Genomic DNA, 26,998 nt, shown 5'->3' with positions numbered 1-26,998 from the left:
TCACGTCTTTTCTCTCTCTCTCTGAATTTCTTCTCCTTTCTCTTCTTGTGTGTGTGAATGGTGTGATGGGAGTCACCCTTGTGTGCAGGTAGTCTGTCCTCCTCCCAGGTCTCTGTGGTCACCACCTGGACACTGCTTGGTATCCCCCTCATCACATTCTTTATGTCTTATAAATCCATATCATTTTGTTATCCTGTTTCAACATTGTGTCCTTCTGTCACTCTGACGTGTGACTAATGTCTTTTCTCGTCTCTTCTCCCGTGTTTACGAGGGTCTAAGGACAGGACGTTGTGTTGCTGTAAAGCCCACTGAGACAAATTTTTAATTTGTAATATTGGGCTATACAAATAAAACTGACTTGACTTGAATTACTGAACTTTTGTAAAATACAAATGGTGCAAGGACCCAAAATGTGTGTCCATCTCCCCTGCTTGCACTGCCATCCTCACCGCCGGTTCCTACAACTCAGCTAAATGATAAGAAACTAGTTGATGTCAGGGTTAGAAGAGCGCATTTCATTTAAATAACGCCAGTTTGGGGATTTAGTCACTCACAGTCACTCTTGTGGTTACAAGAGGAATAAATCAGCAATCGGCACAGAAAGCTACCGTGCAGGTCACCTGCGGCCACGACACGGGGGCTTTCTTTAACCAACTCCCAAATGATTTCTCTCATCTCACTGCATTCCCATTTTACTTTATCTTTAAGGGGCCCAATCATTTTTACTGTATTAACGTATACTTTCTTTGGGAGACTTGTTAGATGTTTAAATATGAAATAATGTACATTTTCAAGTATATTTAATCATGAAGACACCGTGTTTTTATCTTGAGACAATGCTCACAATAACAAAAATCTGCCACTCGTGAACAGAGAAAGATTGAAGTTATGACAAATTTATTCCACAAATTAGTTTGACAGGCAGTGAACAGTAATTGTTGCACTGTGATAACTTTGGAGTTTTTAAAGGCTTGTAATGCAGGTGTATTACATGACGAGAGCACAGAGGAATCAGAGCAGTATGAAGTCAAACACGCTGAACCAAAACTTCTTAAAAGGCTGGATTTCTTTCCAGGCTCGTGGACATAATATACATGTCAATACTAAGTACATTTCACACAAGCCCCAAATGACCCTGTGCTTGCAACAGGAACATTACAGGAAACTGTGTGACCAAGTCCATCACAGGTTCTGCAGCAAGCAACTGTGTTCTCTGCTGAATAAGGTGACGTCCTGTGCCGAAAACCTCACAGCCAAAGCTAACTCAACTGGGTGAAGCTAAACAAAACAGCTGGCCAGTGAGGATTCTGACCATACTCCGTGTACAACCAGAGTTTCTAGCTGTTTCTCTTGGTGTGGATGAGAAGGTCTCTCTGGAGGTCTGATTCAAGACTCCCGACATTCTTGCTCCCCGGGGGGTCTGTGACCAGAGTCAGCTTGTTGAACACTCCTCGACCAAAGTAATCAGCCACCACTGAGAACCCGTCATTGGAGCTGCGTAACTGAAACCAAAACAAGAGATTTTGAAATTGTTCAAATATTATTTTTTCTTTGGTACTGTAATGCTATTATCCTGTCAGAAACCAATAAAGAGCAAAGCAAATTTAACTAACTAGCAGCAAGGAAAATAATCTGTGGACAACCTGAGTTAAATATTCAGCAACAGAAGCATATGCATCATATTTGTAGTAATTCCATCATTGCATGCTTTTTTACAGCCTAATTTCATCGATTCATTGAATAATAAAACTTGTTTTCAAGTTCAAATTTATGTTTCAATTACCTCTCCACCGCCAGGAGATGTCGACAACATGCAAATTTATGGATTGCACGTTTAAAGCTGAAATCCGCAATTTTTCTCCATCCATCCATCCATTATCCAAGCTGCTTATCTGAATTCGCGTCGCGGGGATGCTGGAGCCTATCCCAGCAGTCACTAGGCAGCAAGCGGGCAGACACCCTGGACAGGCCGCCAGGCCATCACAGGGCTCACCCATTCACACCTAGGGACAATTTAGTACGGCCGATTCACCTGACCTACGTCTTTGGACTGTGAGAGGAAACCGGAGCACCCAGAGGAAAACCACGCAGACACGGGGAGAACATGCAAACTCCACACAGAGGACGACCTGGGACGACCCCCACAGTTGGACAACCCCAGTGTTCGAACCCAGGACCTTCTTGCTGTGAGGCGACCGCGCTAACCACTGCACCACCGTGCTGCTGTGAGGCGACTGCACTAACCACTGCGCCAGTATTTTGGGGCGTCTGGGTGGTGTAGCGGTCTATTCCATTGCGTACCACCACGGGGATCACCAGTTCAAATCCCCGTGTTACCTCCAGCTTGGTCGGGCGTCCCTACAGACACAATTAGCTGTGTCTGTGGGTGGGAAGCCGGATGTGGGTATGTGTCCTGGTCACTGTACTAGCGCCTCCTCTGGTCAGTCGGGGCGCCTGTTCGGGGGGAGGGGGGACTGGGGGGAATAGCGTGATCCTCCCATGCGCTATGTGCCCCTGGTGAAACTCCTCACTGTCAGGTGAAAAGAAGCGGCTGGTGACTCCACATGTATGGAGGAGACATGTGGTAGTCAGCAGCCCTCCCCGGATCGGCAGAGGGGGTGGAGCAGAGACCGGGACGGCTTGGAAGAGTGGGATAATTGGCTGGAAACAATTTCGGAGAAAAGGGGGGAAATTCCGGGGGAAAAAATTGTTATTTTACCCACCTGGCCCACGGTTAGATGAGTAAGTCAGGTTACATGATAATGAACTGGCGTCTTTACCACGGTCGGAGACACTCTCCAGTCTCCGTATACCGCTGGTTACCTTTTTTTACTGGGTCGCACAAACACTGGTGCAATGGCACACATGTTGCTTATCTGTTAGAAAAAACTGCCAACAGGGAAAAAAGACTGAAACATGATGCCGATGTGGTGATGCTTCTGTCGGACAGACGATCGATATTACTGTAGAACAGTGTTGCGATATAGTTTGATGGAGTGTGTAGTACATTCAGCTATGTGACAATGGCTGCAACACCTTGTTTGTAGTTTGAAAAATCAGTTGCAACAGGTCCATTTCTCGCCATCTCCAACACTAAACAATATGGGACCAGTGTTCTACTGTAATATGAATGAATGCTTGTCCAACAGAATCTCCACTCATGTCTCAGATGGATACAGTAATGACTTATAATGGAGAAAAATCGCAGATTTCAGCTTTAATGTCCATGCCAACCTCTGACTGCTGCAGAAATCCAGTCAGGGGGTGATGAATGAAACTGTGATAATTTTTGTGTTTCATTTACTTGCTTGTCCTCAGAGCAGCTTGGTTACCTGTCTGGTAAAGTGGTCGTGCAGGTCACGTTTCTGGTCCTGGGCACGCAGCATATCCATAACTTTGCGGTTCTCCGGGGTACAGGTGGGACACTCCGCCTCACTCTCGGCGTAGCTCTCGAAACAGTGCTGGTGGAACGAGTGACTGCACAGGAAATGGACGGAGGGCAGCTCGAGGGGGCTGTTGCACATATTACACTTGGTCTTCTGGAAAATCTTGGCACTGTGGGCAAATATGGGGGTAGAAAATTAGGCCGACCAACCACAGCACTTGTTCTCCGACTGGGAATGCCATGACCAGTTTGGGTGGATTTGTAAACTACAATTTACTTTAATGAAATGCTGCATGTGAGTATGCCTTGTAAAAAAACAATACACTTGCATCCTTTCTTTCTAGTATTTTTATTCCCTCATTCATCACCCCAGAAATGGTGCAATTATACCTAGAGAGAACAAGATTTACACTACTGTTTGGGGGCTTGAGTTTTATAATTCTCGGGACTGGGTGCTTGTGAAAAGATGGGGGGGGGGGTAGTCCCTGATTTAGCAATGACTGTGAGGTTTGTGGTTAAATCTCACATATATATAAAAATGTAAATGCCTGAAAATCCAATTCCAGTGTTACCCACTTGCTCCTGAGCTCCTGGATCTCGGCACGGAGGTGGGCTGTTTCTTCACGGTACTGGCGGATCTTGCGCTCATCGTCCTCGATCTGCTGGCTCTCCCTCTGCAGCTTGTTGATTAGGTAGTCCTTGATGACAGACAGCGTAGCCGTCGAGTTGTGTGCCAGAGTCTGCACCACTGTGGCCGTAAAACAGACATGTCCACAGCACGCAGTGCCTTTTATTCACACGCTGGCAGTGCCCCACATCAGCTTAGTACGTTGGGTACAGTTAAACCAAGTAATCGTCAGTATGAAGAGCATAAACAGTGCAAGTGGTGTCTGATATAAACAAAATAAGAGCTTTAATTTATAACACACGGTGTATAAGAAACAAACAACTGAACATTAGAAGAAAAACCACGGGGAATATGGAGATGAAATAAAGGACCACAAACTCACCAAGTAAAGGAGGCATCAGGTTGTTCTGGTCAATGTGCTGCAGGACTTGGCTGATATAAGCCTTGCAGTCCTCTTCTTTCCTGGCGAAGTACCCCAGAGCCTGCTCCCAGAGACACACCTCCTGGTCTCCGTAGCGCTTACAGGCCTCCACCACTTTGCCATACTCCTCGTTCTGCATGTGGTAGTGCATAATCTGCTGGTACCTCCAGATATTCAGAAAGAGATATCTAGTTTACAACTATACTCAAATCAGGGTATTCTAAATAAAATAAATATAAATAAATTGACTTAAAACTATGATAAAACTGCTAACCCTAGGAATCAATTTTGTCAAATAATAAATGTGATTATACATTTTTCGGTTTGTAGATTTTGGCCTGGATTAGTGGGATAATCTTATGACAAAAAGATAAATTTCCATCGTCAGACCTTGTATCTTATGAATCTCTTCATATCACTGACACACCAGGGGGGCCTTGAAATACGGTACTGTGAAATCAGTCTATCAAGTAAAATGTTTCTGAGAAAACAACCAAATCACGGGCCTTTACAACAGCAGCTGAATAATACTTGCTAGCACTTGTGCTCTGATGTGCTATCTCTGTGCAAAATATTTACCAATCAGCATTCGGTTCATTTCAGTTACATGTAAACATCAGGTGCTCCGTTTACACACAGCGTACAATACTCATCCATCCATCCATCCGTTATCCTAACCGCTTATCCTGCTCTCAGGGTCGCTGGGATGCTGGAGCCTATCCCAGCAGTCATTGGCCCGCACACACACACACACACACACACACACACACACACACACACACACACACACACACACACACACAGGGCAATTCAGTACAGCTGATTCACCTGACCTATATGTCTTTGGACTGTGGGAGGAAACCGGAGCCCCCGGAGGAAACCCACACAGACACAGGGAGAACATGCAAATTCCACACAGAGGATGACCCGGGATGATCCCCAAGGTCTGACTACCCCGGGGCTCGAACCCAGGACCTTCTTGCTGTGAGGCAACCGTGCTAACCACTGTGTCACCGTGTAGAATCTTTTTTTTCTTGGGGGGATTTTTGTCCATCCATTTTTCTCCCCAATTGTACTTGGCCAATTACCCCCCTCTTCTGAGCCGTCCAGGTCTCTGCTTCACCCCCTCTGCTGATCCGGGGAGGGCTGCAGACTACCACATGCCTCCTCCCATACATGTGGAGTCACCAGCCGCTTCTTTTCACCTGACAGTGAGGAGTTTCACCAGGGGGATGTAGCGCATGGGAGGGTCACACTATTCCCCCCAGTTCCCCCTTCCCCCTGAACAGATGCCCCGACCGACCAGAGGAGGCGGTAGTGCAGCGACCAGGACACATACCCACATCCAGCTTCCCACCCGCAGACACGGCCAATTGTGTCTGTAGGGACGCCCGACCAAGCCAGAGGTAACACGGGGATTCGAACTGGCGATCCCCATGTTGGTAGGCAACGTAATATACCGCTATGCCACCCGGACGCCCTGTAGAATAAGTCTTTATCATTACGTGCTTAACCTACAAAGTCAACAGAAATACCACTAAAACCCACTTGCCGAGTATTGTGCCAGCGTGTTCGAGGTGCATCAGAACACATGCACTTTCTCGTCTACAGCATCTGCAACAATACAAAGGAGCAATATACAGTATACTGCACTTAGAAAAGCAGCTCATGTCCGACAGTGGCAGTAATGCAATGCCACAGTGGCTTACATGCCACTCTTGTACCACCATTCAATCATCCTCCTGTTTTTGTGTGTGACCGTCAAAGACCATAACAGTAATGCACTCAGATTAGTAGTACTGACCCACAGACACACACAGGAGACTCTCAAGACACACACTGTGAAAATAAAATATGTATGAGATTACCTTGATCGAGAGAATGAGGCCTTTTATCTGCCCACAAAAAGAATACGGCACTGACCATCGCTCACAATTACCCCCAAAACCTGCTCTAAGACAGGACAAACCCATCCTGACTCTTGAGAAAGTCAAAATGAAATCAAATCGTGACCTCAACTGGATGCCAAGTCACGCTATGAGTCGTAAGTCTGATTTAACCGATGGTATGTTGAAAGTGGACCAGTGACACAGGGGTTAAAGTAAAAAAAAAAAATCCTGAGCCTGAACTTTTCCTGTGTGTGTGTGTGTGTGTGTGTGTGTGTGTGGGGGGGGGGGTGTTGTCGTCCTGTGGCGTGGACACATTCGCAGGGTAAAAAAAACAACAACATTATATGGAAATGAACGATTGCAGATTACGGTGGGCCTTTTGAAACTGCAATAACAAGAAAGGTCAGTAGGTAGCAACAGTACTCCACCTCACTACTTTGTCCATGTTCTGGTCGGTGGCTTCGTCGACATTTAAGGAAAACATGCCGTTTGTTAGCTTTTCCGAAATATGTCTTTTAAACTCTGGTGTTATGCCGTGTGTGTTCAAATAGCTGGCATGCTGATTAGATATTGACAGTTTTGTCAAAGCAATTTTGTCTTCAGCTATTTTTTTGAATAAATTCGCCGGGGGTTGGGCGAGCTTGAAAGACAGATGGTGCTCTGCGATGAACGCGCACACGGGTATTTTCAAGTCCCACACACGGTCAGTTATTGAGGCCGGTACATCAGCTGTGGTTGTTGCTCCCGGTAACCGTGTTGTGGAGCACGAGCAGCTGCTCTATGAGCGGGGTCTGACTCATGACGCGGTAGCACTTTCCCCCCGCTAGTTGCATATGCTAGCTTTGTCGAGCACAAAGTGCAGAAGCGAGCATCTGCTTCTCTTAACTTCTTAACCCAGCTACCAAAAGGCTTACCACCGTCCTTCCCTCTCTCTTCTATCCACGGCCAGCGCCATTTATTTCTTAATCCTTGATCAACTAGGAGGGCATCTTCCCCAGGATTCATGAACTTACTCTCCATCCTACTCTCCTTCGACGTGACGTCTCTCTACTCGGGCATCTATGCAGCATAGGACTCGGTTGAAGCACATTTTTCCAAGACCCGCCCCGTTCTACTTCCGATTGGCTAATAATGTTAGTTTGAGAGCGGGAGAGTTGTGCTCCTCTCATATCATTGGCAGACGAACTCATAAACTCGAAAGTGATGGTGATGATATCAAGACGTTTTTTTTCCCGTAGTGAAACGCCGCACGCCGGAAATCCGGCACGGTGCCGGAATACTTTAAGCCCTGAGTGACATCATTAAACACCTCAAAAACAACTTGTAATGTTCTTTAAAATCGTATTAAAGTGATGCTGAATGAAGCATACTCACAGTTTGCCCTTCTCATAGAGATAGAGGACCCCCTCTTTGAAGTTGTGCATCTGGCAGAGAACTAGGGCCTTATCGAAGACCGTGTTATCGCTCCTCAACAGCGACAGCGCTGCCCCCTGCAGGACCTTCTTTCTCTGCCAAACAAACAAGAATGAGCTCCCTTAGGACTAAAGATGATAAAACAATATGTCCATCCATCCATCCATAATCCAAACCGCTTATCCTGCTCTCAGGGTCACGGGGATGCTGGAGCCTATCCCAGCAGTCACTGGGCGGCAGGTGGGGAGACACCCTAGACAGGCCACCAGGCCATCACAGGGCCCACACACACACACACACACACACACACACACACACACACACACACACACACACACACACACACACACATACACACCTAGGGACAATTTAGTACGGCCCAGTCACCTGACCTACATGTGTTTGGACTGTGGGAGGAAACCGGAGCCCCCGGAGGAAACCCACGCACACACAGGGAGAACATGCAAACTCCACACAGAGGACGACCCGGGACGACCCCCAAGGTTGGACAAACCCCAGGGCTCGAACCCAGAACCTTCTTACTGTGAGGCGACCGCGCTAACCACTGCGCCACCGTGCTCCCCATAAAAATATATGTAAAGTAATATATACACAATAAAATTAAAGCACAAAACATCAGTCTCCCAATTAAATATCTTGGACAAATAGTTTTATGAGACAAACTTTGCAGTAAAAATCATAAGGCTATGATAAATACAAGAACTCTAGCCCCACTGAATACCCTGGGGCATGCTAATACTGTGTGGCTGGATGTAGTGATGATATCGCTAAGTCTTTGTATTATCAAACTCTTTCAAACTGTAGTTAGCTGATCCTACAGAGAAAGACACAGTGTGACTGGCAGACTTGGAGCAAAGGGAAGAATTGGATCCAGGCACAACACACAGAAGCAGCCAGGACAGATCAGGGGTGGGTCAACACTTCGTCCTAGAGCTCCTGCCTGTTCTTCCTGAACTCTCCTGTCCCTCCAGCTCCAGAGATATTACAAGTTACTTTAGCCAAGGGACAGGGAACCTCTTTCTGATACACAATGTACATCTTTAACTGTGATGCTCTGTTGATTGATTGATTGATTGGTTGGTTGACTGATTGATTCGCTTGTCCATAGGCTGAAAGAGGGTGGGCTCTCTATTTGACTTTATGGCCAAACAGCATTACGCCATGTTGTGTTCTACATGGAGTCAAGACATGGTTCAGCACTGTGTTGGGGGGGGGGGTTGTGCAGCATGTTGTACCAACCTCAGGGTTCTGCTCATGTGCCCAGTCCTGCAGCCGAAGTTCCAGCAGTGTGTCGTAAACACCCTGAGGAGAGATGGGATCCACCTCGATCATGTGCTCCAGGAATGCCTTTAGCTCTCGGGGGTTGTTGGCAAATATAGGGATGAACTCCTCAGAGTTGGCCTGAAATCAAAGGGGATATTGACAGATCATTAATTCCCCCTATAGAGGGGAAACCAGAGGTGATTTCACACGGTGCTGCCACTGATTAAAAAGGAAATTGGATATTAAGCAACTTGTTCCACTGCCCTGCTGACAATACTGACCAGTGACAGCACTAGTTTAGAGTATCTGAGGAGGAGACAGTTTTAAAAATGCATATTAATGAAATCAGATCACAGTCCTGCAATGACTCATCTTGTACTCTTTTGTTGAAGTAAATCACCAAATCCAATCTGCGCTACCTCAACGCCAATGCACGACCTCAAGATCATCGAGACACGTGAGACACCACTAAGCGCAGCTTGACTGAGGTACCGTTTACTAGTTATTTACAAGTACATTACAGTTTTGAGCACAAATCATGTAATTAGTAAAATCACTTTCATTGTCCCTTTTGAAAAGGTCCCATTCAAGTGCTCTTGAACTTACGAAAGAAATCAATATACTGACGAGTTACACTTGTACAGCAGCATCCTAACAATGAAAAAAAATGTGTGTGTGTGTATATATATATATGCCAATGCTTTGCTGATTCTTTGTTGTACCACATTAGCAGCTGATCAGTGCGTGACGCACGAAACAGGCCTGTACTGCAATGTATTAAACTTTTTTTTCCTGCATCAGTATTGATATTCCACTCCTTATTAGCTGAGCACTTATAACAACACCATTGATGGTTTTGGAAAAAAACGCTATATATATACACACACACACACAATATATGTATATACATAATATATATATATGTGTATATATATTATATGTATATATATGTGTCTGTATATGTATAATCCAGTGAGTCAAGTAAATTGTGTATGAGACAGTACAAGCCGGTGTCCTGCCATAAGCATCCTCAGCATCAGTAAAGCTACTGGGTAAAGAACACACCATCTACTGCCTCGTCATGCACATCACATGCACAACGTCCAGTGGGGAAGGGAGAGGCGCCACATTCAAAAACATGTGATCGCTAACGATCCAATGGGGGGGGGGTATTTGTCTATTGTCATGATTTAGTTATAATTACAAAATAGGTGTTTCTGTGTGCAGCTGCGGGCCAGTTCATTCTGTTATTCAGTGTGGACATGTCCGGTCTGCAGATGATCAAGTATGTGTCAGGTAGACACAGCTTACACATTTTACTGCTGGCTGAATATGTTTTGTTCGTTGAGAGGATTTTCCAGGTGGTTGAATAATTAATGTTTCCGTCCACCACTGACCAAATATAAGGGCTTAAACATGTGACATTCTTTAAACGGTTGTTTCTAAAGCTACACGTGTGTGCATTAAGCCTCTTTTTGAATGTTCCCTCTATTAGACCAACGTATGTCTCTAGTTTGTCGTTGTCCTCTCTCGTCACCGTAGCTTGGTAGATACCTCCCTTCGTCTGACATTTTCCCTTGAGGGGGCGTGAGTCCTTCACACGGCAGTTGCAGTTGGGGGTCCGGTTGTGATGAAGGTGTCATTGATTTGTCGATGATTCTTAGGTTGTAGGGCAACATTATGTGTTGAATGTTAGACATGCAGCTATAACTAGTTCTGATGGTGTTGCTATTGAATATCTTCCTCAGTTGATGGTCTGGGGTGAAGCACTTATCCATAGTTCAAAAAACTGCTTAGCCATGTTTGTGGCCACGGTGTCACTGTAGGGTGGTTGTACCACGGTATCACTGTAGGGTGGTTGTACCACGGTGTCACTGTAGGGTGGTTGTACCACGGTATCGCTGTAGGGTGGGTTGTACCACGGTGTCGCTGTAGGGTGGTTGTACCACGGTGTCACTGTAGGGTGGTTGTACCACAGTATCACTGTAGGGTGGTTGTACCACGGTATCACTGTAGGGTGGTTGTACCACGGTATCACTGTAGGGTGGTTGTACCACGGTATCACTGTAGGGTGGTTGTACCACGGTGTCACTGTAGGGTGGTTGTACCACGGTGTCACTGTAGGGTGGTTGTACCACGGTATCACTGTAGGGTGGTTGTACCACGGTATCACTGTAGGGTGGTTGTACCACGGTGTCACTGTAGGGTGGTTGTACCACGGTGTCACTGTAGGGTGGTTGTACCACGGTGTCACTGTAGGTTGGTTGTACCACGGTGTCACTGTAGGTTGGTTGTACCACGGTATCACTGTAGGGTGGTTGTACCACGGTGTCACTGTAGGTTGGTTGTACCACGGTGTCACTGTAGGGTGGTTGTACCACTGTATCACTGTAGGGTGGTTGTACCACGGTATCACTGTAGGGTGGTTGTACCACGGTGTCACTGTAGGTTGGTTGTACCACGGTGTCACTGTAGGTTGGTTGTACCACGGTATCACTGTAGGGTGGTTGTACCACGGTGTCACTGTAGGGGTGGTTGTACCACGGTATCACTGTAGGGTGGTTGTACCACTGTATCACTGTAGGGTGGTTGTACCACGGTGTCACTGTAGGGTGGGTTGTGCCACAGTGTCACTGTAGGGTGGTTGTACCACGGTGTCACTGTAGGGTGGTTGTACCACTGTATCACTGTAGGGTGGTTGTACCACGGTATCACTGTAGGGTGGTTGTACCACGGTGTCACTGTAGGTTGGTTGTACCACGGTGTCACTGTAGGTTGGTTGTACCACGGTATCACTGTAGGGTGGTTGTACCACGGTGTCACTGTAGGGGTGGTTGTACCACGGTATCACTGTAGGGTGGTTGTACCACGGTATCACTGTAGGGTGGTTGTACCACGGTGTCACTGTAGGGTGGGTTGTGCCACAGTGTCACTGTAGGGTGGTTGTACCACGGTGTCACTGTAGGGTGGTTGTACCACGGTATCACTGTAGGGTGGTTGTACCACGGTGTCACTGTAGGGTGGTTGTACCAGCTGATGTTTCGTCTTCTGCTGCGTTTGTTGGTTTGCGGTCAGTCAGTGTGTAATGGTGGGTTGTACTTGAGCCGCTCTTTTGCAATCCATCTTGGTATGGGGGTGCAGCTTCATTGAAGATGGACTCATTAGATTATAATTTTGACAGTCTTCTATTAATGCTTTCTGGGATGTTCTTCAAACCACAAATGTCCGCATTGAAAAACAGGAATGAATTGAGCAGCAGTTGCAGACACAGATATATAAGCACCTATTTTGTAATTTTAAATAAATCATGGCAATAGACAAATACTAACCCACCCCACTGGACCGTTTAGTGATCACGTGTTTTCGAATTTTTGAATGTCGCACCACTCCCTTCCCCATTGGATGTTGTGCACATGATGTGCATGATGAGGCAGTAAATGGTATGTTCCTGTAGCTTTACTGACAGCTGATGATGCTTATGGCATGAAACAGGCTTGTACTGTCTCATACACAATTTACTTGACTCACTGGATTATTTTGCTCCTTATTTGTGGAGCACTTTCCCTACCGTTGAGTGTTTCTTTTAACACTCAACATATATATATATCTATATAAAAATGACTGGTGGAACCTATCCCAGCAGTCACTGGGCAGCAGGCGAGGAGACACCCTGGACAGGCTGCCAGGCAATTACAGGGCTGACACACACACCCACACCCACACACACCCACACACACACACATTCCTAGGAACAATTTAGTACAGCCAATTCACCTGACCTACATGTCTTTGGACTGTGGGAGGAAACCGGAGTCCCCGGAGGAAACCCATGCAGACACGGGGAGAACATGCAAACTCCACACAGAGGACGACCCGGGACGACCATGTTGCCATATTATATATATAGTAGCGAATTCGGGGGGCAGCCCAGGAGACCGACAATGTTAACCAGTCGACTAAAGGGTCCGACCCTTTAGTCGACTGGTTAATGTTATCGCTTGTGGAGTGGGAGACACGGGTTCACGTCCCAGCTGTGGCAACGGTCTCCCAGACTGCCCCCCGAATTCGCTACATTGGTGTCAGGAGTGGGATGGTGAGACCGTAAGGCCATCTGAAGCGTATGCACCCAGAGGCGTGAAGGAGCTGATATGCTTAAGCGCGGGGACGCACTTCCCGAAGGAGGGGGGTAGTGTAACGTGCATGGATAAGTAGACACGCTGGCCACTGGCTGACGGGTCGGACCCTTTAGTCGATTCCTTAACGTTGTCGGTCGCTTGCGGAGTGGGAACATGGGTTCGCGTCCCGGCTGTTGCGACGGTCTCCCAGACTGCCCCCCGAATTCGCTACAATATACATACAGATATATATATATATATATATATATATATATATATATATATATATCTGATAAATGCAGCAGACAGGTGAGATGGAGGAAATGCACGACATTCCGTCACTAGTAAAGAACCTGGTTAAAGTAGAGCAGCATGGCAGCCAGACCTTGTTTGTAAGACCTCTTTCGAGGCTGTCTCTGTCGGTGGAGTCTCTGTTAGGCTGATAGTTGGTGCACAAGCCCTTCAGAAGCAGAGTCGTGCCCTCAGGGACGTGGTGCATCAGAGTCTTGCCGTAACGCTTCATGTTGCTCTCAGCCTGTTCGAAAGGAAGCCGTCCAATGTAGCGGAGAGCTTCCTGGTAGTTCTGAAGAGCAAAGAGGGAAGAGTGTCGATAGTGTGTTGAATGCGGTCCTCTCTGACAAGCACTCTTGTTAAGTTTATTGGTTTATAGAAAATCATCTTCACTTTTTGTTGCGGTTACTTTTTGTGAGCTATGAAATAATATGGACCTTTAAAACAGCAAATCTTACTGGATTACCATGATAATAAAGGCTTTGTTTTTTCTGTAGCTATGAAACATCTACTTTTTTACTGACAAAGAACTAAAATCTAAATGCTAAATGAGTAATTATAAACCCAAATTTATGATCAACTGCATTGAGGAAGTAATTTCAACAGAAATTAATTCAAAACTTATCCCACTATGACACAAATACTATTCTGTTAAAAGAAGCATTTTGTAAGTTTTCCATGTGGATGGAGAGATCAGGCTAAATCATGTAGTTGCATTTTAGATCACAATCAGCCCTGTGCCCTTCTTGAAACCCTGTGGGAGTAGTGGAAATAACTAACTGAAGAGTAGATTTTAATGCTACCACAAATGGATGTTTACATTAACTTGTCTTCTAAGCACAGAACAGAACCCAAATTCTTGTAACTGTGCAGCAGAAACACTTCCACACCAAAGTAAGCTGTAAGGAAAGGTTTTGCAGGTAAAACAACAAACATTTACAGTGGTGCTTGAAAGTTTGTGAACCCTTTAGAACTTTCTATATTTCTGCATAAATATGACCTGAACCATCATCAGATTTTCACATAAGTCCTAAAACTAGATAAAGAGAACCCAATTAAACAAATGAGACAAAAAATATTATACTTGGTTATTTATTTATTGAGGAAAATGATCCAATATTACATGTCTGTGAGTGGCAAAAGTATGTGAACCTTTGCTTTCAGTATCTGGTGTGACCCCCCCCTCCCCCTTGTGCAGCAATAACTGCAACTAAACGTTTCTGGTAGCTGTTGATCAGTCCTGCACATCGGCTTGGAGGAATTTCAGCCCATTCCTCCGTACAGAACAGCTTCAACTCTGGGATGTTGGTGGGTTTCCTCACATGAACTGCTTGCTTCAGGTCCTTCCACAACATTTTGATTGGATTAAGGTCAGGACTTTGACTTGGCCATTCCAAAACATTAACTTTACTCTTCTTTAACCATTCTTTGGTAGAACAACTTGTGTGCTTAGGGTCGTTGTCTTGCTGCATGACCCACGTTCTCTTGAGATTCAGTTCACGGACAGATGTCCTGACATTTTCCTTAAGAATTTGCTGGTATAATTCAGAATTCATTGTTCCATCAATGATGGCAAGCCATACTGGCCCAGATGCAGCAAAACAGGCCCAAACCATGATACTACCACCACCAGGTTTCACAGATGGAGTAAGGTTCTTATGCTGGAATGCAGTGTTTTCCTTTCTCCAAACATAACGATTCTCATTTAAACCAAAAAGTTCTATTTTGCTCTCATCCGTCCACAAATCATTTTTCCAATAGCCTTCTGGCTTGTCCACATGATCTTTAGCAAACTGCAGACAGGCAGCAATCTTCTTTTTGGAGAGCAGTGGCTTTCTCCTTGCAACCCTGTCATGCACACCATTGTTGTTCAGTGTTCTCCTGTTGGTGCACTCATGAACATGAACATTAGCCAATGTGAGAGAGGCCTTTAGCTGCTTATAAGTTACCCTGGGCTCCTTTGTGACCTGCCCGACTATTACACGCCTTGCTCTTGAAGTGATCTTTGATGGTCCACCACTCCTGGGGAGGGTAACAATGGTCTTGAATTTCCCCCATTTGTACACAATCTGTCTGACTGTGGATTGGTGGACTCCAAACTCTTTAGAGATGGTTTTGTAACCTTTTCCAGCCCGATGAGCATCTACAATGCTTTTGCTGAGGTCCTCAGAAATCTCCTTTGTTCTTGCCTTGATACACTTCTACAAACATGTGTTGTAAAGATCAGACTTTGCTAGATCCCTGTTCTTTAAATAAAACAGGGCGCCCACTCCACTCACACCTGATTGTCATCCCATTGATTGAAAACACCCGATTCTGATTTCACCTTCAAATTAACTGCTAATCCTACAGGTTCACATACTTTGGCCACTCACAGATATGTAATATTGGATCATTTTCCTCAATAAATACATGACCAAGTATAACATTTTTGTCTCATTTGTTTAATTGGGTTCTCTTCATCTACTTTTAGGACTTGTGTGAAAATCTGATGATGTTTTAGGTCGTTTATGCAGAAATATAGAAAATTCTAAAGGGTTCACAAACTTTCCAGCACCACTGTACCTCTTGTTGCCACTGAAAATACCAATAAGTGAAATAAAATATATATAAAGCTTTAGGTGACCTGGTAACATCCACCTGATGAGTGGGCCTTGACAAAGTACTTCCCACCCAAGTGATGTGGTGATCGTAAAACATGAACTCGGGGCGTCTGGGTAGTGTAGTGGTCTAATCCGTTGCCTACCAACACTGAGATCATCGGTTCAAATCCCTGTGTTACTTCCGGCTTGGTTGGGTGCCCCTACAGACATAATTGGCTGTGTCTGCAGGTGGGAAGCCGAATGTGGGTATGTGTCCTGGTGGCTGCACTAGCGCCTCCTCTGGTCAGTCGGGGCGCCTGTTCGGGGGGAACTGGGGGGAATAGCGTGATCCTCCCATGCGCTATGTCCCCCTGGTGAAACTCCTCACTGTCAGGTGAAAAGAAGCGGCTGGTGACTCCACATGTATGGGAGGAAGCATGTGGTAGTGTGCAGCCCTGCCCGGATCAGCAGAGGGGGTGGAGCAGAGACCGGGACGGCTCGGAAGAGTGGGGTAATTGGCCAAGTACAATTGGGAAGAAAAAGGGGGAAACATTTTTTTTAAAAAACCATGAACTCATTTTGATTTTTGTGCACATCTGTGAGCCGCTTCCAATGTTTTCTAACCTTGAGGTCTTCAAGCTGGATCTTCAGGTACCACTCATGGTGCATGTGTTTCTCAGCCAGGAAAACAGCGTGGCTGTGGTATCCAGCCTGGCGCAGGACCTTGATTGCAATCTCTACGTCAAAGTGGACCTCACCCTCGCTGCTCTGTGGAAATATGTGAAAAGAGAGCAGAATAGTTAATGTGGTGGGCTGAAGTGCAATATTTAGTGAGGGCTGAAAACAAAGTTGGGTGTTCTGTCACTGAAAAGTATGACGTAAAGCTACAAAACCTCATGATGTGGACTGCAATTTCATTTTAAAAAACATATGTTTGTAAATAATGTCACCAAATAAAAAGAACCTCTGTTCCAAATCCCAGTCCTCCTAATATTTACTTTCTGACGCTAATCAGGTTCTCATTCAAACATCCAAATCAGAAATCTTGGGTTTGACTGTGCATTTCACAGTCTTTCAAATAATTTTCTTGGCCTATGGGTGGCATCAAACCTGCCCTAAATACTGACTCTTCCTAATCCCCCATACCTTTATGAACTCCTCCAGTTTGGAGCTGTCTTTCAGCTTGGTGTAACAGTTGAGCAGCAGTGTGGTGTGGTCTGCATTGGCCAGCGACTGCCTGTGCAGAGCTTGCAGGTACGCCGTCAGGTTGTGGATCCTCTGGGCGTCCAAGAATTTCCTGATCACATAGGAGGGCTCCAGCTTTCCTATGGTGCTGTGACAAAACAAGGTTGGAGTTTCAGCAGTGGTCTGCAGAACCCGCTCCAGAAGCTGTTTCAAAGAACAGCTGGGCACTGTTGGAGTCTTGAATACACCTGCTACGTTACCGCTCTGTGTTCCAGCCAGCAACCCCCCCCCCCCCCCCAACAGGCACTGCACATCGGATGGCATACTGGTGCAGTCTGCTTCCATCAGATATAGGGCAGCAAAACCGTTTTCTGGTTTTGTTTTTTTTAATTGTGTTTATTGTTGTTTTATTTTATTGTTTATTTATTCATTGCACAAAAATCTGAAGAGGTTTCACCAATCTGGAAACACATCTCATCCAAGCTAAATATTTTCAGAAATGTTGTTGGCCCAGGGGTGGGCCTTGTTAGACCGGTGGTGCACCAGGCCAATACAGCTGTTCAGGAAAAACTGCTGTAGTGATCAGACAACCTTTCTCTGCTCACGATTGTTTTAAGTTGTATCGTTTCCATTTGCCTAGCTTCCACTGCTAACTAAGCCTGCATATGAGAATGTGACGCACTTTTCAGTGATGACAAGGAAGCTCTTGATCATCTCAGTGTCCCTGGCAGTGCAGGCAGGCACCCTTTCATGTGTGGCTACTGTATGTGAAAAGAAACTGAAACTCTAACAGCAATTTCCCAGACTAAAACTAAAGCCTTTTTTTTCCCCCTCCCCCCCTTTCCCCCTAATTGTCAATTGTATCTGTCCAATTACCCCACTCTTCTGAACTGTCCCCGTCGCTGCTCCGCCCCCTCTGCTGATCCGGGGAGGGCTGCAGACTACCACATGCCTCCTCCCATACATGTGGAGTCACCAGCCGCTTCTTTTCACCTGACAGTGAAGAGTTTCACCAGGGGGACGTAGCGCGTGGGAGGATCACGCTATTCCCCCCAGTTCCCCCTCCCCCTGAACAGGCGCCCCGATCAACCAGAGGAGGCGCTAGTGCAGTGACCAGGACACATACCCACATCGGGCTTCCCACCTGCAGACACGGCCAATTGTGTCTGTAGGGACACCCGACCAAGCTGGAGGTAATGCGGGGATTCGAACTAGCGAGCCCCGTGTTGGTAGGCAACAGAATAGACCGCTACACTATCTGGATGCCCAGAAGTGACTGCAGGATCATCTGTGGCTTTCCTCACCAGCCCACGTCTTGCTCGGACACTTTGCTGTGAGGGACGGCCTGTCTTACAAAGCGTCTGGGTGGTGTGATGCAGCTTCCACTTCCTGACAATGAATCCAACAGTGTTCCATGGGACATCCAAACATTTGGATATCGTTTTGTGTCCCTTTCCCACCTTCTGCATTTCAATCACTTTGTCTCTTACTTCAGTATTATGCTCCTTTGTCTTCATTTTCTGATGGAGTTCACACCCGGCTAATGAAATTTACACAGAGTGCTTCTTATACCCATTAACCAGACCGGTACTTTACAGAGCTGTTCACTGATGTGCACTGTTCATGTTACTGTAAATAGCGAATCAGCGCCGAAAACTACCAACAAACAGTTACCACTGAGCTCATACAACCCTCACTGCCAGTTTCCAATGATAAACCAGTGAGATTCATGCTTTGAGGGACGCCATATTAGGCAAACATTAGAACTCGAGTGGACTCTAACTGTCTGCCAGTTAAGATGCCAACAATGGCTGATGTCTTTTTAAGCAGTTACCGAATATACTGCTGGATGGCGCCATCATGATCTCCCTTGAGGTAGAGGTGGTCACCGTACTGCCTGAAGATCTCTGACAGTCCGTCACTATCCAGGTGTTGGCTCTTAGCCAGATTTATGGCCATCACAAACAGGTTCTTCTTAAAAAGCATCTGAATGGATAAGAAAGTGATGTTATATCTACAGTAAATATAAAGTCAGTGAACTGGCTTGGAATGAACCCACTCTGCATTACTGCTCATTTTGAATCCTCCTGAAAAGTTACTTTATTTTACACTGTTCTAAACATGCTGCTCAAGAGAGGTGTAGGTTTTGGACTCACCTCTAGTTTCGTCTGGGTGTCTTTCTCCTGGAGAACAAACATCTTGCCATCTCTAGTCAGAATGTAGAAGGAGCCCCACTCCGCCAGCACATCGATGACATCATCAAAAGCAGCACTGTAGGCAATGAACTTGTTGTCCAAATCATAGATGGTCAGGATGTGTTTTTCTGAAGGGGAGGACTCTCTGCTGCTGAACCCGGTCCTGAGGACAATAAGAGCAGTAAAGACCCTTTACAGTCAGAGGCTTCCATGTCAGGGTTTGCATTGGTGGCTAATTGCTAGACTCCATAGCATCTTCATATGAACAGGCTTTTGCAAGATAGGCTGTCTCCTTTTTTGGCTAAGGGTCAATTAGTGCATCAATGTGCAAAAACAACCTGAACATGTTTGTTTAATTTCAATTTCACTGACTCAATACAAATGTACTGCTGGTTTCCTGATAGCTACGCAGAAACAAGTCAGGTCTTCATTTTAACATGAATGTCACAGGAGCAGTAGGTTTATGGATCTATTGCAATAAAAACTAGTGCAGTAGGATACATAAGTTAATATGTATATAGTATATAGTATATAATAAAATAATCTATCTATCTATCTATCTATAACAAGTGCAGTAGGTTTATTCCTCAAAAAAATTGTCCTTGTGGTCATAATCAATTTCCTGACTGCTCACAAATGTAGAGACCCTTCTCTACCCAGTCAGCTATGCCATCATCCAAACCGTTTATCCTGCTGTCAGGGTCACGGGGATGCTGGAGCCTATCCCAGCAGTCACTGGGTGGCAGGCGGGGAGACACCCTGGACAGGCTGCCAGGCCATCACAGGGCTCTCACACACATGCACACACACACACACACACACACACACACACACACACACACACACACACACACACACACACACACACACACACACACACACACACACACACACACACACACACACACACACACACACACTCATTCCTAGGGACAATTTAGTATGGCCGATTCACCTGACCTATATGTCTTTGGACTGTGGGAGGAAACTGGCGCCCCAGAGGAAACCCACACAGACACGGGGAGAACATGCAAACTCCACACAGAGACGACCCGGGACGACCCCCAAGGTTGGACTACCCCGGGGCTCAAACCCAGGACCTTCTTGCTGTGAGGCGACCACATATATAATCATGTATGATCATGTTCATCCTAAATATAAGCAATGATAATGGCAACACTTGCCACTGAGTGTGAACGGGCTAAACAGATGGATTTTAAAGACATTATAAAGGATTTTGCATCCAGTAAGATAAGGAATAATTATGAAATTTGTGGTGTAAGTGTAGCAGATCATTGTTGACCTTGGTGTGTTTATGTGTGTTAAAGATGGTGTGTGTGTGTGTGTGTGTATGCCTAGCCTATGTAGCCCCTGTTACTGAGAAAGTCTCTCTCAGTTTACATGTATGTGTTTAGTAGAAGAAAGAGAGCATGTGCATGCATTGATATGAGTAAAGCAGATTTGGGGAGGGAGGCACTCACTGGACCTTTTCAGGGGCCCAGCCATGTCTGTGGGTGGGCCTGCATATGAACACCTGGACTGGGAAGACTTTTTAGAATTGACTTAATTCTTGCAATTATGTAAACTAGACAATCGTAGTCCAGACTCTATCATGAACAAAAACACAACTACACTGGAGAGTCACCTGACTCTAAACTGAATGTGAAGTGTAGATATTGTGTAGCACCACTGTATAGTATGGATGGATTCAGTACAGATAGAAAAAACAGATTGGCGTTGTTTGCTTCACCGGCCATCAAAGCAATATACCCTAAACAGCTATGCTTTGAAACCAAAGAAATAACTTTTGGACATATCAATGCTTCTGAAACTGGATGCAGAAAAACACTGCAGTGTACCTTCAAATCAAACTGTTCCTTACTTGTTGGGTGACTTTGTGTCCATAATGAGTAACAGCAGGTAGCCTCTGTGCCAGTGGGCCAGCAGCTTGGGTCCATCGAAAGCGAAGCAGGGCCCTCGTTCATCAGGCTGGTACAGGTACACACATTCATCACCAGCAACAATGAACTGAGAATCCTGGGAGGGATCAGCAAGGGCGGAGCAGCGCAGCGCACAACCGTGGGTATCCAGCTCTACTTTAGGGTACTCCTTTATTGACAAGGTGTAGCACTGACCGTAACAAGAAAATGATGACAAAAATGCAATGTCAAGTTATGGATGGTTAAAAATAATTAAAGGAATTTCAACACAGAACCTAATATGGATCAATTTATAAAACAAACGTGTACCGATGGCTGCACTTACCCAACAAACACTGAACAATGTCAGAGATATTTCACCATATTATAGATTAATTTTGATACCCATGTAATGACCGGAAGTGTTTGAAGGCCTTCAATCTAAATGTGTTCTGAATATGTGAAAGCACTGTGTGATAACACAAGGGAAATACTTGGCTTAATGCACTAAAAATTCAAATACACAAGTTACAGGAAGCAAAGTGTTGTCTTCAAAACAAGCACGAAACATTGTCCAAATGACTTACATGGACTTTCTCTAGAGTCGCAACAAATAGATGTGTGACCTTGCCCATCTGGCGGAAGGCAAGGCCTGTAACTGGGCAGGTGCCCTCATGCAGGGTCAGAGTTTTGCTGTGCCTGTCTCTGGTGATGTCACCCTTGGTCAACACCACACTGCCATCTGTGAAGCCTGTTGAGGGATACAGTCAGTACCATCTTTGCACAAACTGGAAAACAAATAACCAAAGGTTCCTACATAGCTGACAAAAAGACCAAACAGAACTTATCTGCTGTGGTGAGGCAGGCTTACCAATGGCCATGAAGTTCAGATTCTCATGCACACTGAGGCAGGACACTTCCGTAGGTTTGTTTCCTGGAATGGCAGGAAAAATCCTGGTGCACAGGGGATTCCCGCTGTCTCGCTTGTCCAGATTCCAAACCTTCACCTGTTCAACGGATACCACATTATTTGATTTGATATACTTCCCTAATATGCATGTCTTTTTGATGGTGGGGGAAACTGGAGCACCCGCAGAAAACCCACCACAGACACGGGGAGAACATGCCAACTCCACACACAGGACGACCTGGGATGACCCCCAAGGTTGGACAACCCCAGGGTTCGAACCCAGGACCTTCTTGCTGTGAGGCGATGGCGTCAAACACTAGGCCACCGTGCCGCCTCATGTTTATTTTGGTGATGGGCTATCAGACACGTGGGCTATGTGTTGTGTCACTCTAGAAAGCTATGCACTTACTAGGGGGTTGATTCCATGTTCATCTTGCCCCACTGATACAAGGATGCTGTGCTGCTTGAGTTGATAGAGATGTGTCACCCGCAGCTTGTAGGCCTGAAAGGAGGTTAACTGCAGGGATCGTGTCAGCAGTGAGATCTGGCCGTCCATATGTAATATTAAGACGGTTAAGGTGAAATATACATACCTAGTGTTGTGACATTTACTCAGAAGTGGTATGACTCTGTATACAATATTGCAATTGGTTATTTGGAAGCACAAGTACGGTCAGGGTATGCCTTGGTTCGTACCCTGATTAATCAATCAAATCTGAAATCTTGATTCAGACACAGATGGGTCCATATTAAAGAGAAAAATACAACACAGGACAGCAACACAAAATATAGCTAAGAGCAGTCCACAATGATTAAAAGCTATACAGACATTTGTTCCAATGTTTCCAGAAACAGGAGTACCTTGAGTCACTTTGTCGGCTCAGTTAAGAGCATTATCATTACATTCCTCGAATCAATTAATCGACACACAAATTTGTACATAAAATTCCTCAACACAGCGTGAAAAGTGGGAACATTACTAGTCACAGACACATGACTTGCACTTGTCCATCTTGGAGGCTTGAGCAAGACTCTGAACGCATCATTATACTATGCTACCTGCAGCGTTTTCATTGTTGCTTTGCTGTAACTGCACCACAAGTGGGCAGTATAGAGTGGAGTACAGTAGGCCCTAAGAAGAGCAGTGTTAGCATCATCTGTACACATATGACATTTGCATGCCAGCATATTGGCTTGTGCGTACAGTTTGCAACACTGGCGCTGCACATCAACGTCATCACATAAATCTTTCCTGATGATGTGACCCAGACATCTTACTTTGTTCGCCGCTTGGTCTGCCATTACTGCATTCTACTACATTACTCGTTGTGTTTTTCCAGATTCTGGAAAAGATTTATTGCGAACATATGTTGGTACTAATCTTGCAACGATACTAACCAACTGAAATTGGTGGGTTCAGCCGTTACTCTCCATTTCATTTCACTGAATCACTGTCGACTTCTACAACAACTTGCAGCATCACGTTACCTCTGTTTTACTGTGGACCTCTGCACCCAGATCTGCCACACCGATACCCCCTTTACTGTGGACCCCGGCACACAGATCTGCCACACCTTTACCCCCTTTACTGTGGACCTCTGCACACAGATCTGCCACACCGATGCCCCCTTTACTGTGGACCCCGGCACACAGATCTGCCACACCTTTACCCCCTTTACTGTGGACCTCTGCACACAGATCTGCCACACCGATACCCCCTTTACTGTGGACCCCGGCACACAGATCTGCCACACCTTTACCCCCTTTAATGTGGACCTCTGCACCCAGATCTGCCACACCGATACCCCCTTTACTGTGAACCCCGGCACACAGATCTGCCACACCTTTACCCCCTTTACTGTGGACCTCTGCACACAGATCTGCCACACCGATACCCCCTTTACTGTGGACCCTGGCACACAGATCTGCCACACCGATACCCCCTTTACTGTGGACCCCGGCACACAGATCTGCCACACCGATACCCCCTTTAGTGTGGACCCCGGCACACAGATCTGCCACACCGACACCCCCTTTACTGTGGACCTCTGCACACAGATCTGCCACACCGTTACCCCCTTTACTGTGGACATCTGCACACAGATCTGCCACACCGTTACCCCCTTTACTGTGGACATCTGCACACAGATCTGCCACACCGTTACCCCCTTTACTGTGGCCCTCTGTACACAGATCTGCCACACCGATACCCCCTTGACTGTGGACCCCGGCACACAGATCTGCCACACCTTTACCCCCTTTACTGTGGACCTCTGTACACAGATCTGCCACACCGATACCCTCTTTACTGTGGACCTCTGCACACAGATCTGCCACACCTTTACTGTGGACCTCTGCACACAGATCTGCCACACCGTTACCCCCTTTACTGTGGACATCTGCACACAGATCTGCCACACCGTTACCCCCTTTACTGTGGCCCTCTGTACACAGATCTGCCACACCGATACCCCCTTTACTGTGGACCTCTGCACACAGATCTGCCACACCTTTACCACCTTTACTGTGGACCCCGGCACACAGATCTGCCACACCTTTACCCCCTTTACTGTGGCCCTCTGTACACAGATCTGCCACACCGATACCCCCTTTACTGTGGCCCTCTGTACACAGATCTGCCACACCTTTACCCCCTTTACTGTGGACATCTGCACACAGATCTGCCACACCGTTACCCCCTTTACTGTGGCCCTCTGTACACAGATCTGCCACACCGATACCCCCTTTACTGTGGACCTCTGCACACAGATCTGCCACACCTTTACCACCTTTACTGTGGACCCCGGCACACAGATCTGCCACACCTTTACCCCCTTTACTGTGGCCCTCTGTACACAGATCTGCCACACCTTTACCCCCTTTACTGTGGCCCTCTGTACACAGATCTGCCACACCGATACCTCCTTTACTGTGGCCCTCTGTACACAGATCTGCCACACCACCGTTACCCCCTTTACTGTGGACCTCTGTACACAGATCTGCCACACCGATACCCCCTTTACTGTGGACATCTGCACACAGATCTGCCACACCTTTACCCCCTTTACTGTGGCCCTCTGTACACAGATCTGCCACACCGATACCCCCTTTACTGTGGCCCTCTGTACACAGATCTGCCACACCTTTACCCCCTTTACTGTGGACCTCTGTACACAGATCTGCCACACCGATACCCCCTTTACTGTGGCCCTCTGTACACAGATCTGCCACACCGATACCCCCTTTACTGTGGCCCTCTGTACACAGATCTGCCACACCTTTACCCCCTTTACTGTGGCCCTCTGTACACAGATCTGCCACACCGATACCCCCTTTACTGTGGCCCTCTGTATACAGATCTGCCACACCACCGTTACCCCCTTTACTGTGGCCCTCTGTACACAGATCAGCCACACCACCGATACCCCGACCCCGCTAAGGACCAGATAGCCCCAGCTGATATAGCTTAAGGTGCTAACTGCCTAGTGTGGACTGGATACGCCTTACCAGCTGTATCACGGCTCGTCTTTAGCTCCGCGCAAATTACGAAGGATATCTCCGAGAACAATGTGGCCCCGGCCGGAGTCACAAGCCGAGATGCCGCTCGGAAGGACGAAGTTCTTGCCATTGTCCACGGGATCCTTCACCGTGTCTTTATCGAAGAAGACAAATTTCCTCCACTGCAGGAACGCTGCCATTTTGTCAGCACGGCCCAAGCTAAACTCGCGTCAGGAAGCGCTCATGTGACACAGGACAAGTCACGTGAGCGTGCCGGAAGCGGAAATGAGAGCGCTGGTAAACGCAGCAGGTGCAGTACCGCTAGACACCGGGCCGCGAGCGACTTTACCCGCGCGATGACGTCTTTCGGATGTTCTTGAAAGACTTCCGGTACCTTCTGGATGATGGATGGCGTTAAAACAAAATGATACAGATTCATCACTCGTTGTCATGCACGCGTGCCATGCTGACGGTTGGCTAGCAACGGAGGCAGGGGGTATCCCATTTCTATTAGCGAGTACATTTTGAAAAAAGTATTTGATTATAAGCTGATAAAAACAAGGGCGGTCTTTGTTTTGACTGTCCAGAAAGTTCCTGTCAAGCTCTAATGTGTACTCTTGAGTGTACTCTGATCCGTCTAGGATGTAAGAACTTCCTCCAAGTCACAGAAGCCCTGCAGCCTCTTACCCAAGCGCAGGTGTTTGGTCAATGGAAACAGCTTGTGTATGCATGGAAATAGCTTGTGTATGCATGGAAATAGCATGTGTATGCATGGAAATAGCATGTGTATGAATGGAAATAGCTTGTGTATGCATGGAAATAGCATGTGTATGCATGGAAATAGCATGTGTATGCATGGAAATAGCAAGTGTATGAATGGAAATAGCATGTGTATGCATGGAAATAGCATGTGTATGCATGGAAACAGCATGTGTATGAATGGAAATAGCTTGTGTATGAATGGAAATAGCATGTGTATGAATGGAAATAGCATGTGTATGCATGGAAATAGCATGTGTATGCATGGAAATAGCTTGTGTATGAATGGAAATAGCATGTGTATGAATGGAAATAGCATGTGTATGAATGGAAATAGCAAGTGTATGAATGGAAATAGCTTGTGTATGCATGGAAATAGCATGTGTATGCATGGAAATAGCATGTGTATGCATGGAAATAGCATGTGTATGCATGGAAATAGCAAGTGTATGAATGGAAATAGCATGTGTATGCATGGAAATAGCATGTGTATGCATGGAAATAGCATGTGTATGCATGGAAAC

The 26,998-nt window shown here is 46.2% G+C and overlaps 1 protein-coding gene across 1 annotated transcript; it reads right to left on the bottom strand.

The window, feature by feature from the left end:
* Positions 1-828: 828 nt before the first annotated feature.
* Positions 829-25,931, bottom strand: vps11 (VPS11 core subunit of CORVET and HOPS complexes). Its single transcript, XM_056284862.1, has 16 exons — positions 25,774-25,931; positions 22,627-22,775; positions 22,179-22,314; positions 21,895-22,058; positions 21,271-21,518; positions 19,350-19,551; positions 19,028-19,179; positions 17,155-17,341; positions 16,633-16,776; positions 13,521-13,718; positions 8,997-9,158; positions 7,698-7,831; positions 4,396-4,598; positions 3,962-4,133; positions 3,333-3,555; positions 829-1,502 (listed from the first exon to the last, which is right to left on the bottom strand). The coding sequence occupies exons 1-16, from the start codon at positions 25,913-25,915 to the stop codon at positions 1,338-1,340; spliced, it is 2,781 nt and encodes a 926-aa protein (XP_056140837.1). The 5' UTR covers positions 25,916-25,931; the 3' UTR covers positions 829-1,337.
* Positions 25,932-26,998: the final 1,067 nt, after the last annotated feature.

Source organism: Lampris incognitus, chromosome 8, assembly GCF_029633865.1.
Source record: "Lampris incognitus isolate fLamInc1 chromosome 8, fLamInc1.hap2, whole genome shotgun sequence".
NCBI classification, from domain to species: domain Eukaryota; kingdom Metazoa; phylum Chordata; class Actinopteri; order Lampriformes; family Lampridae; genus Lampris; species Lampris incognitus.
Note: the sequence above shows the minus strand (reverse complement) of the source record. Positions and strands in the feature narration are given on the sequence as shown.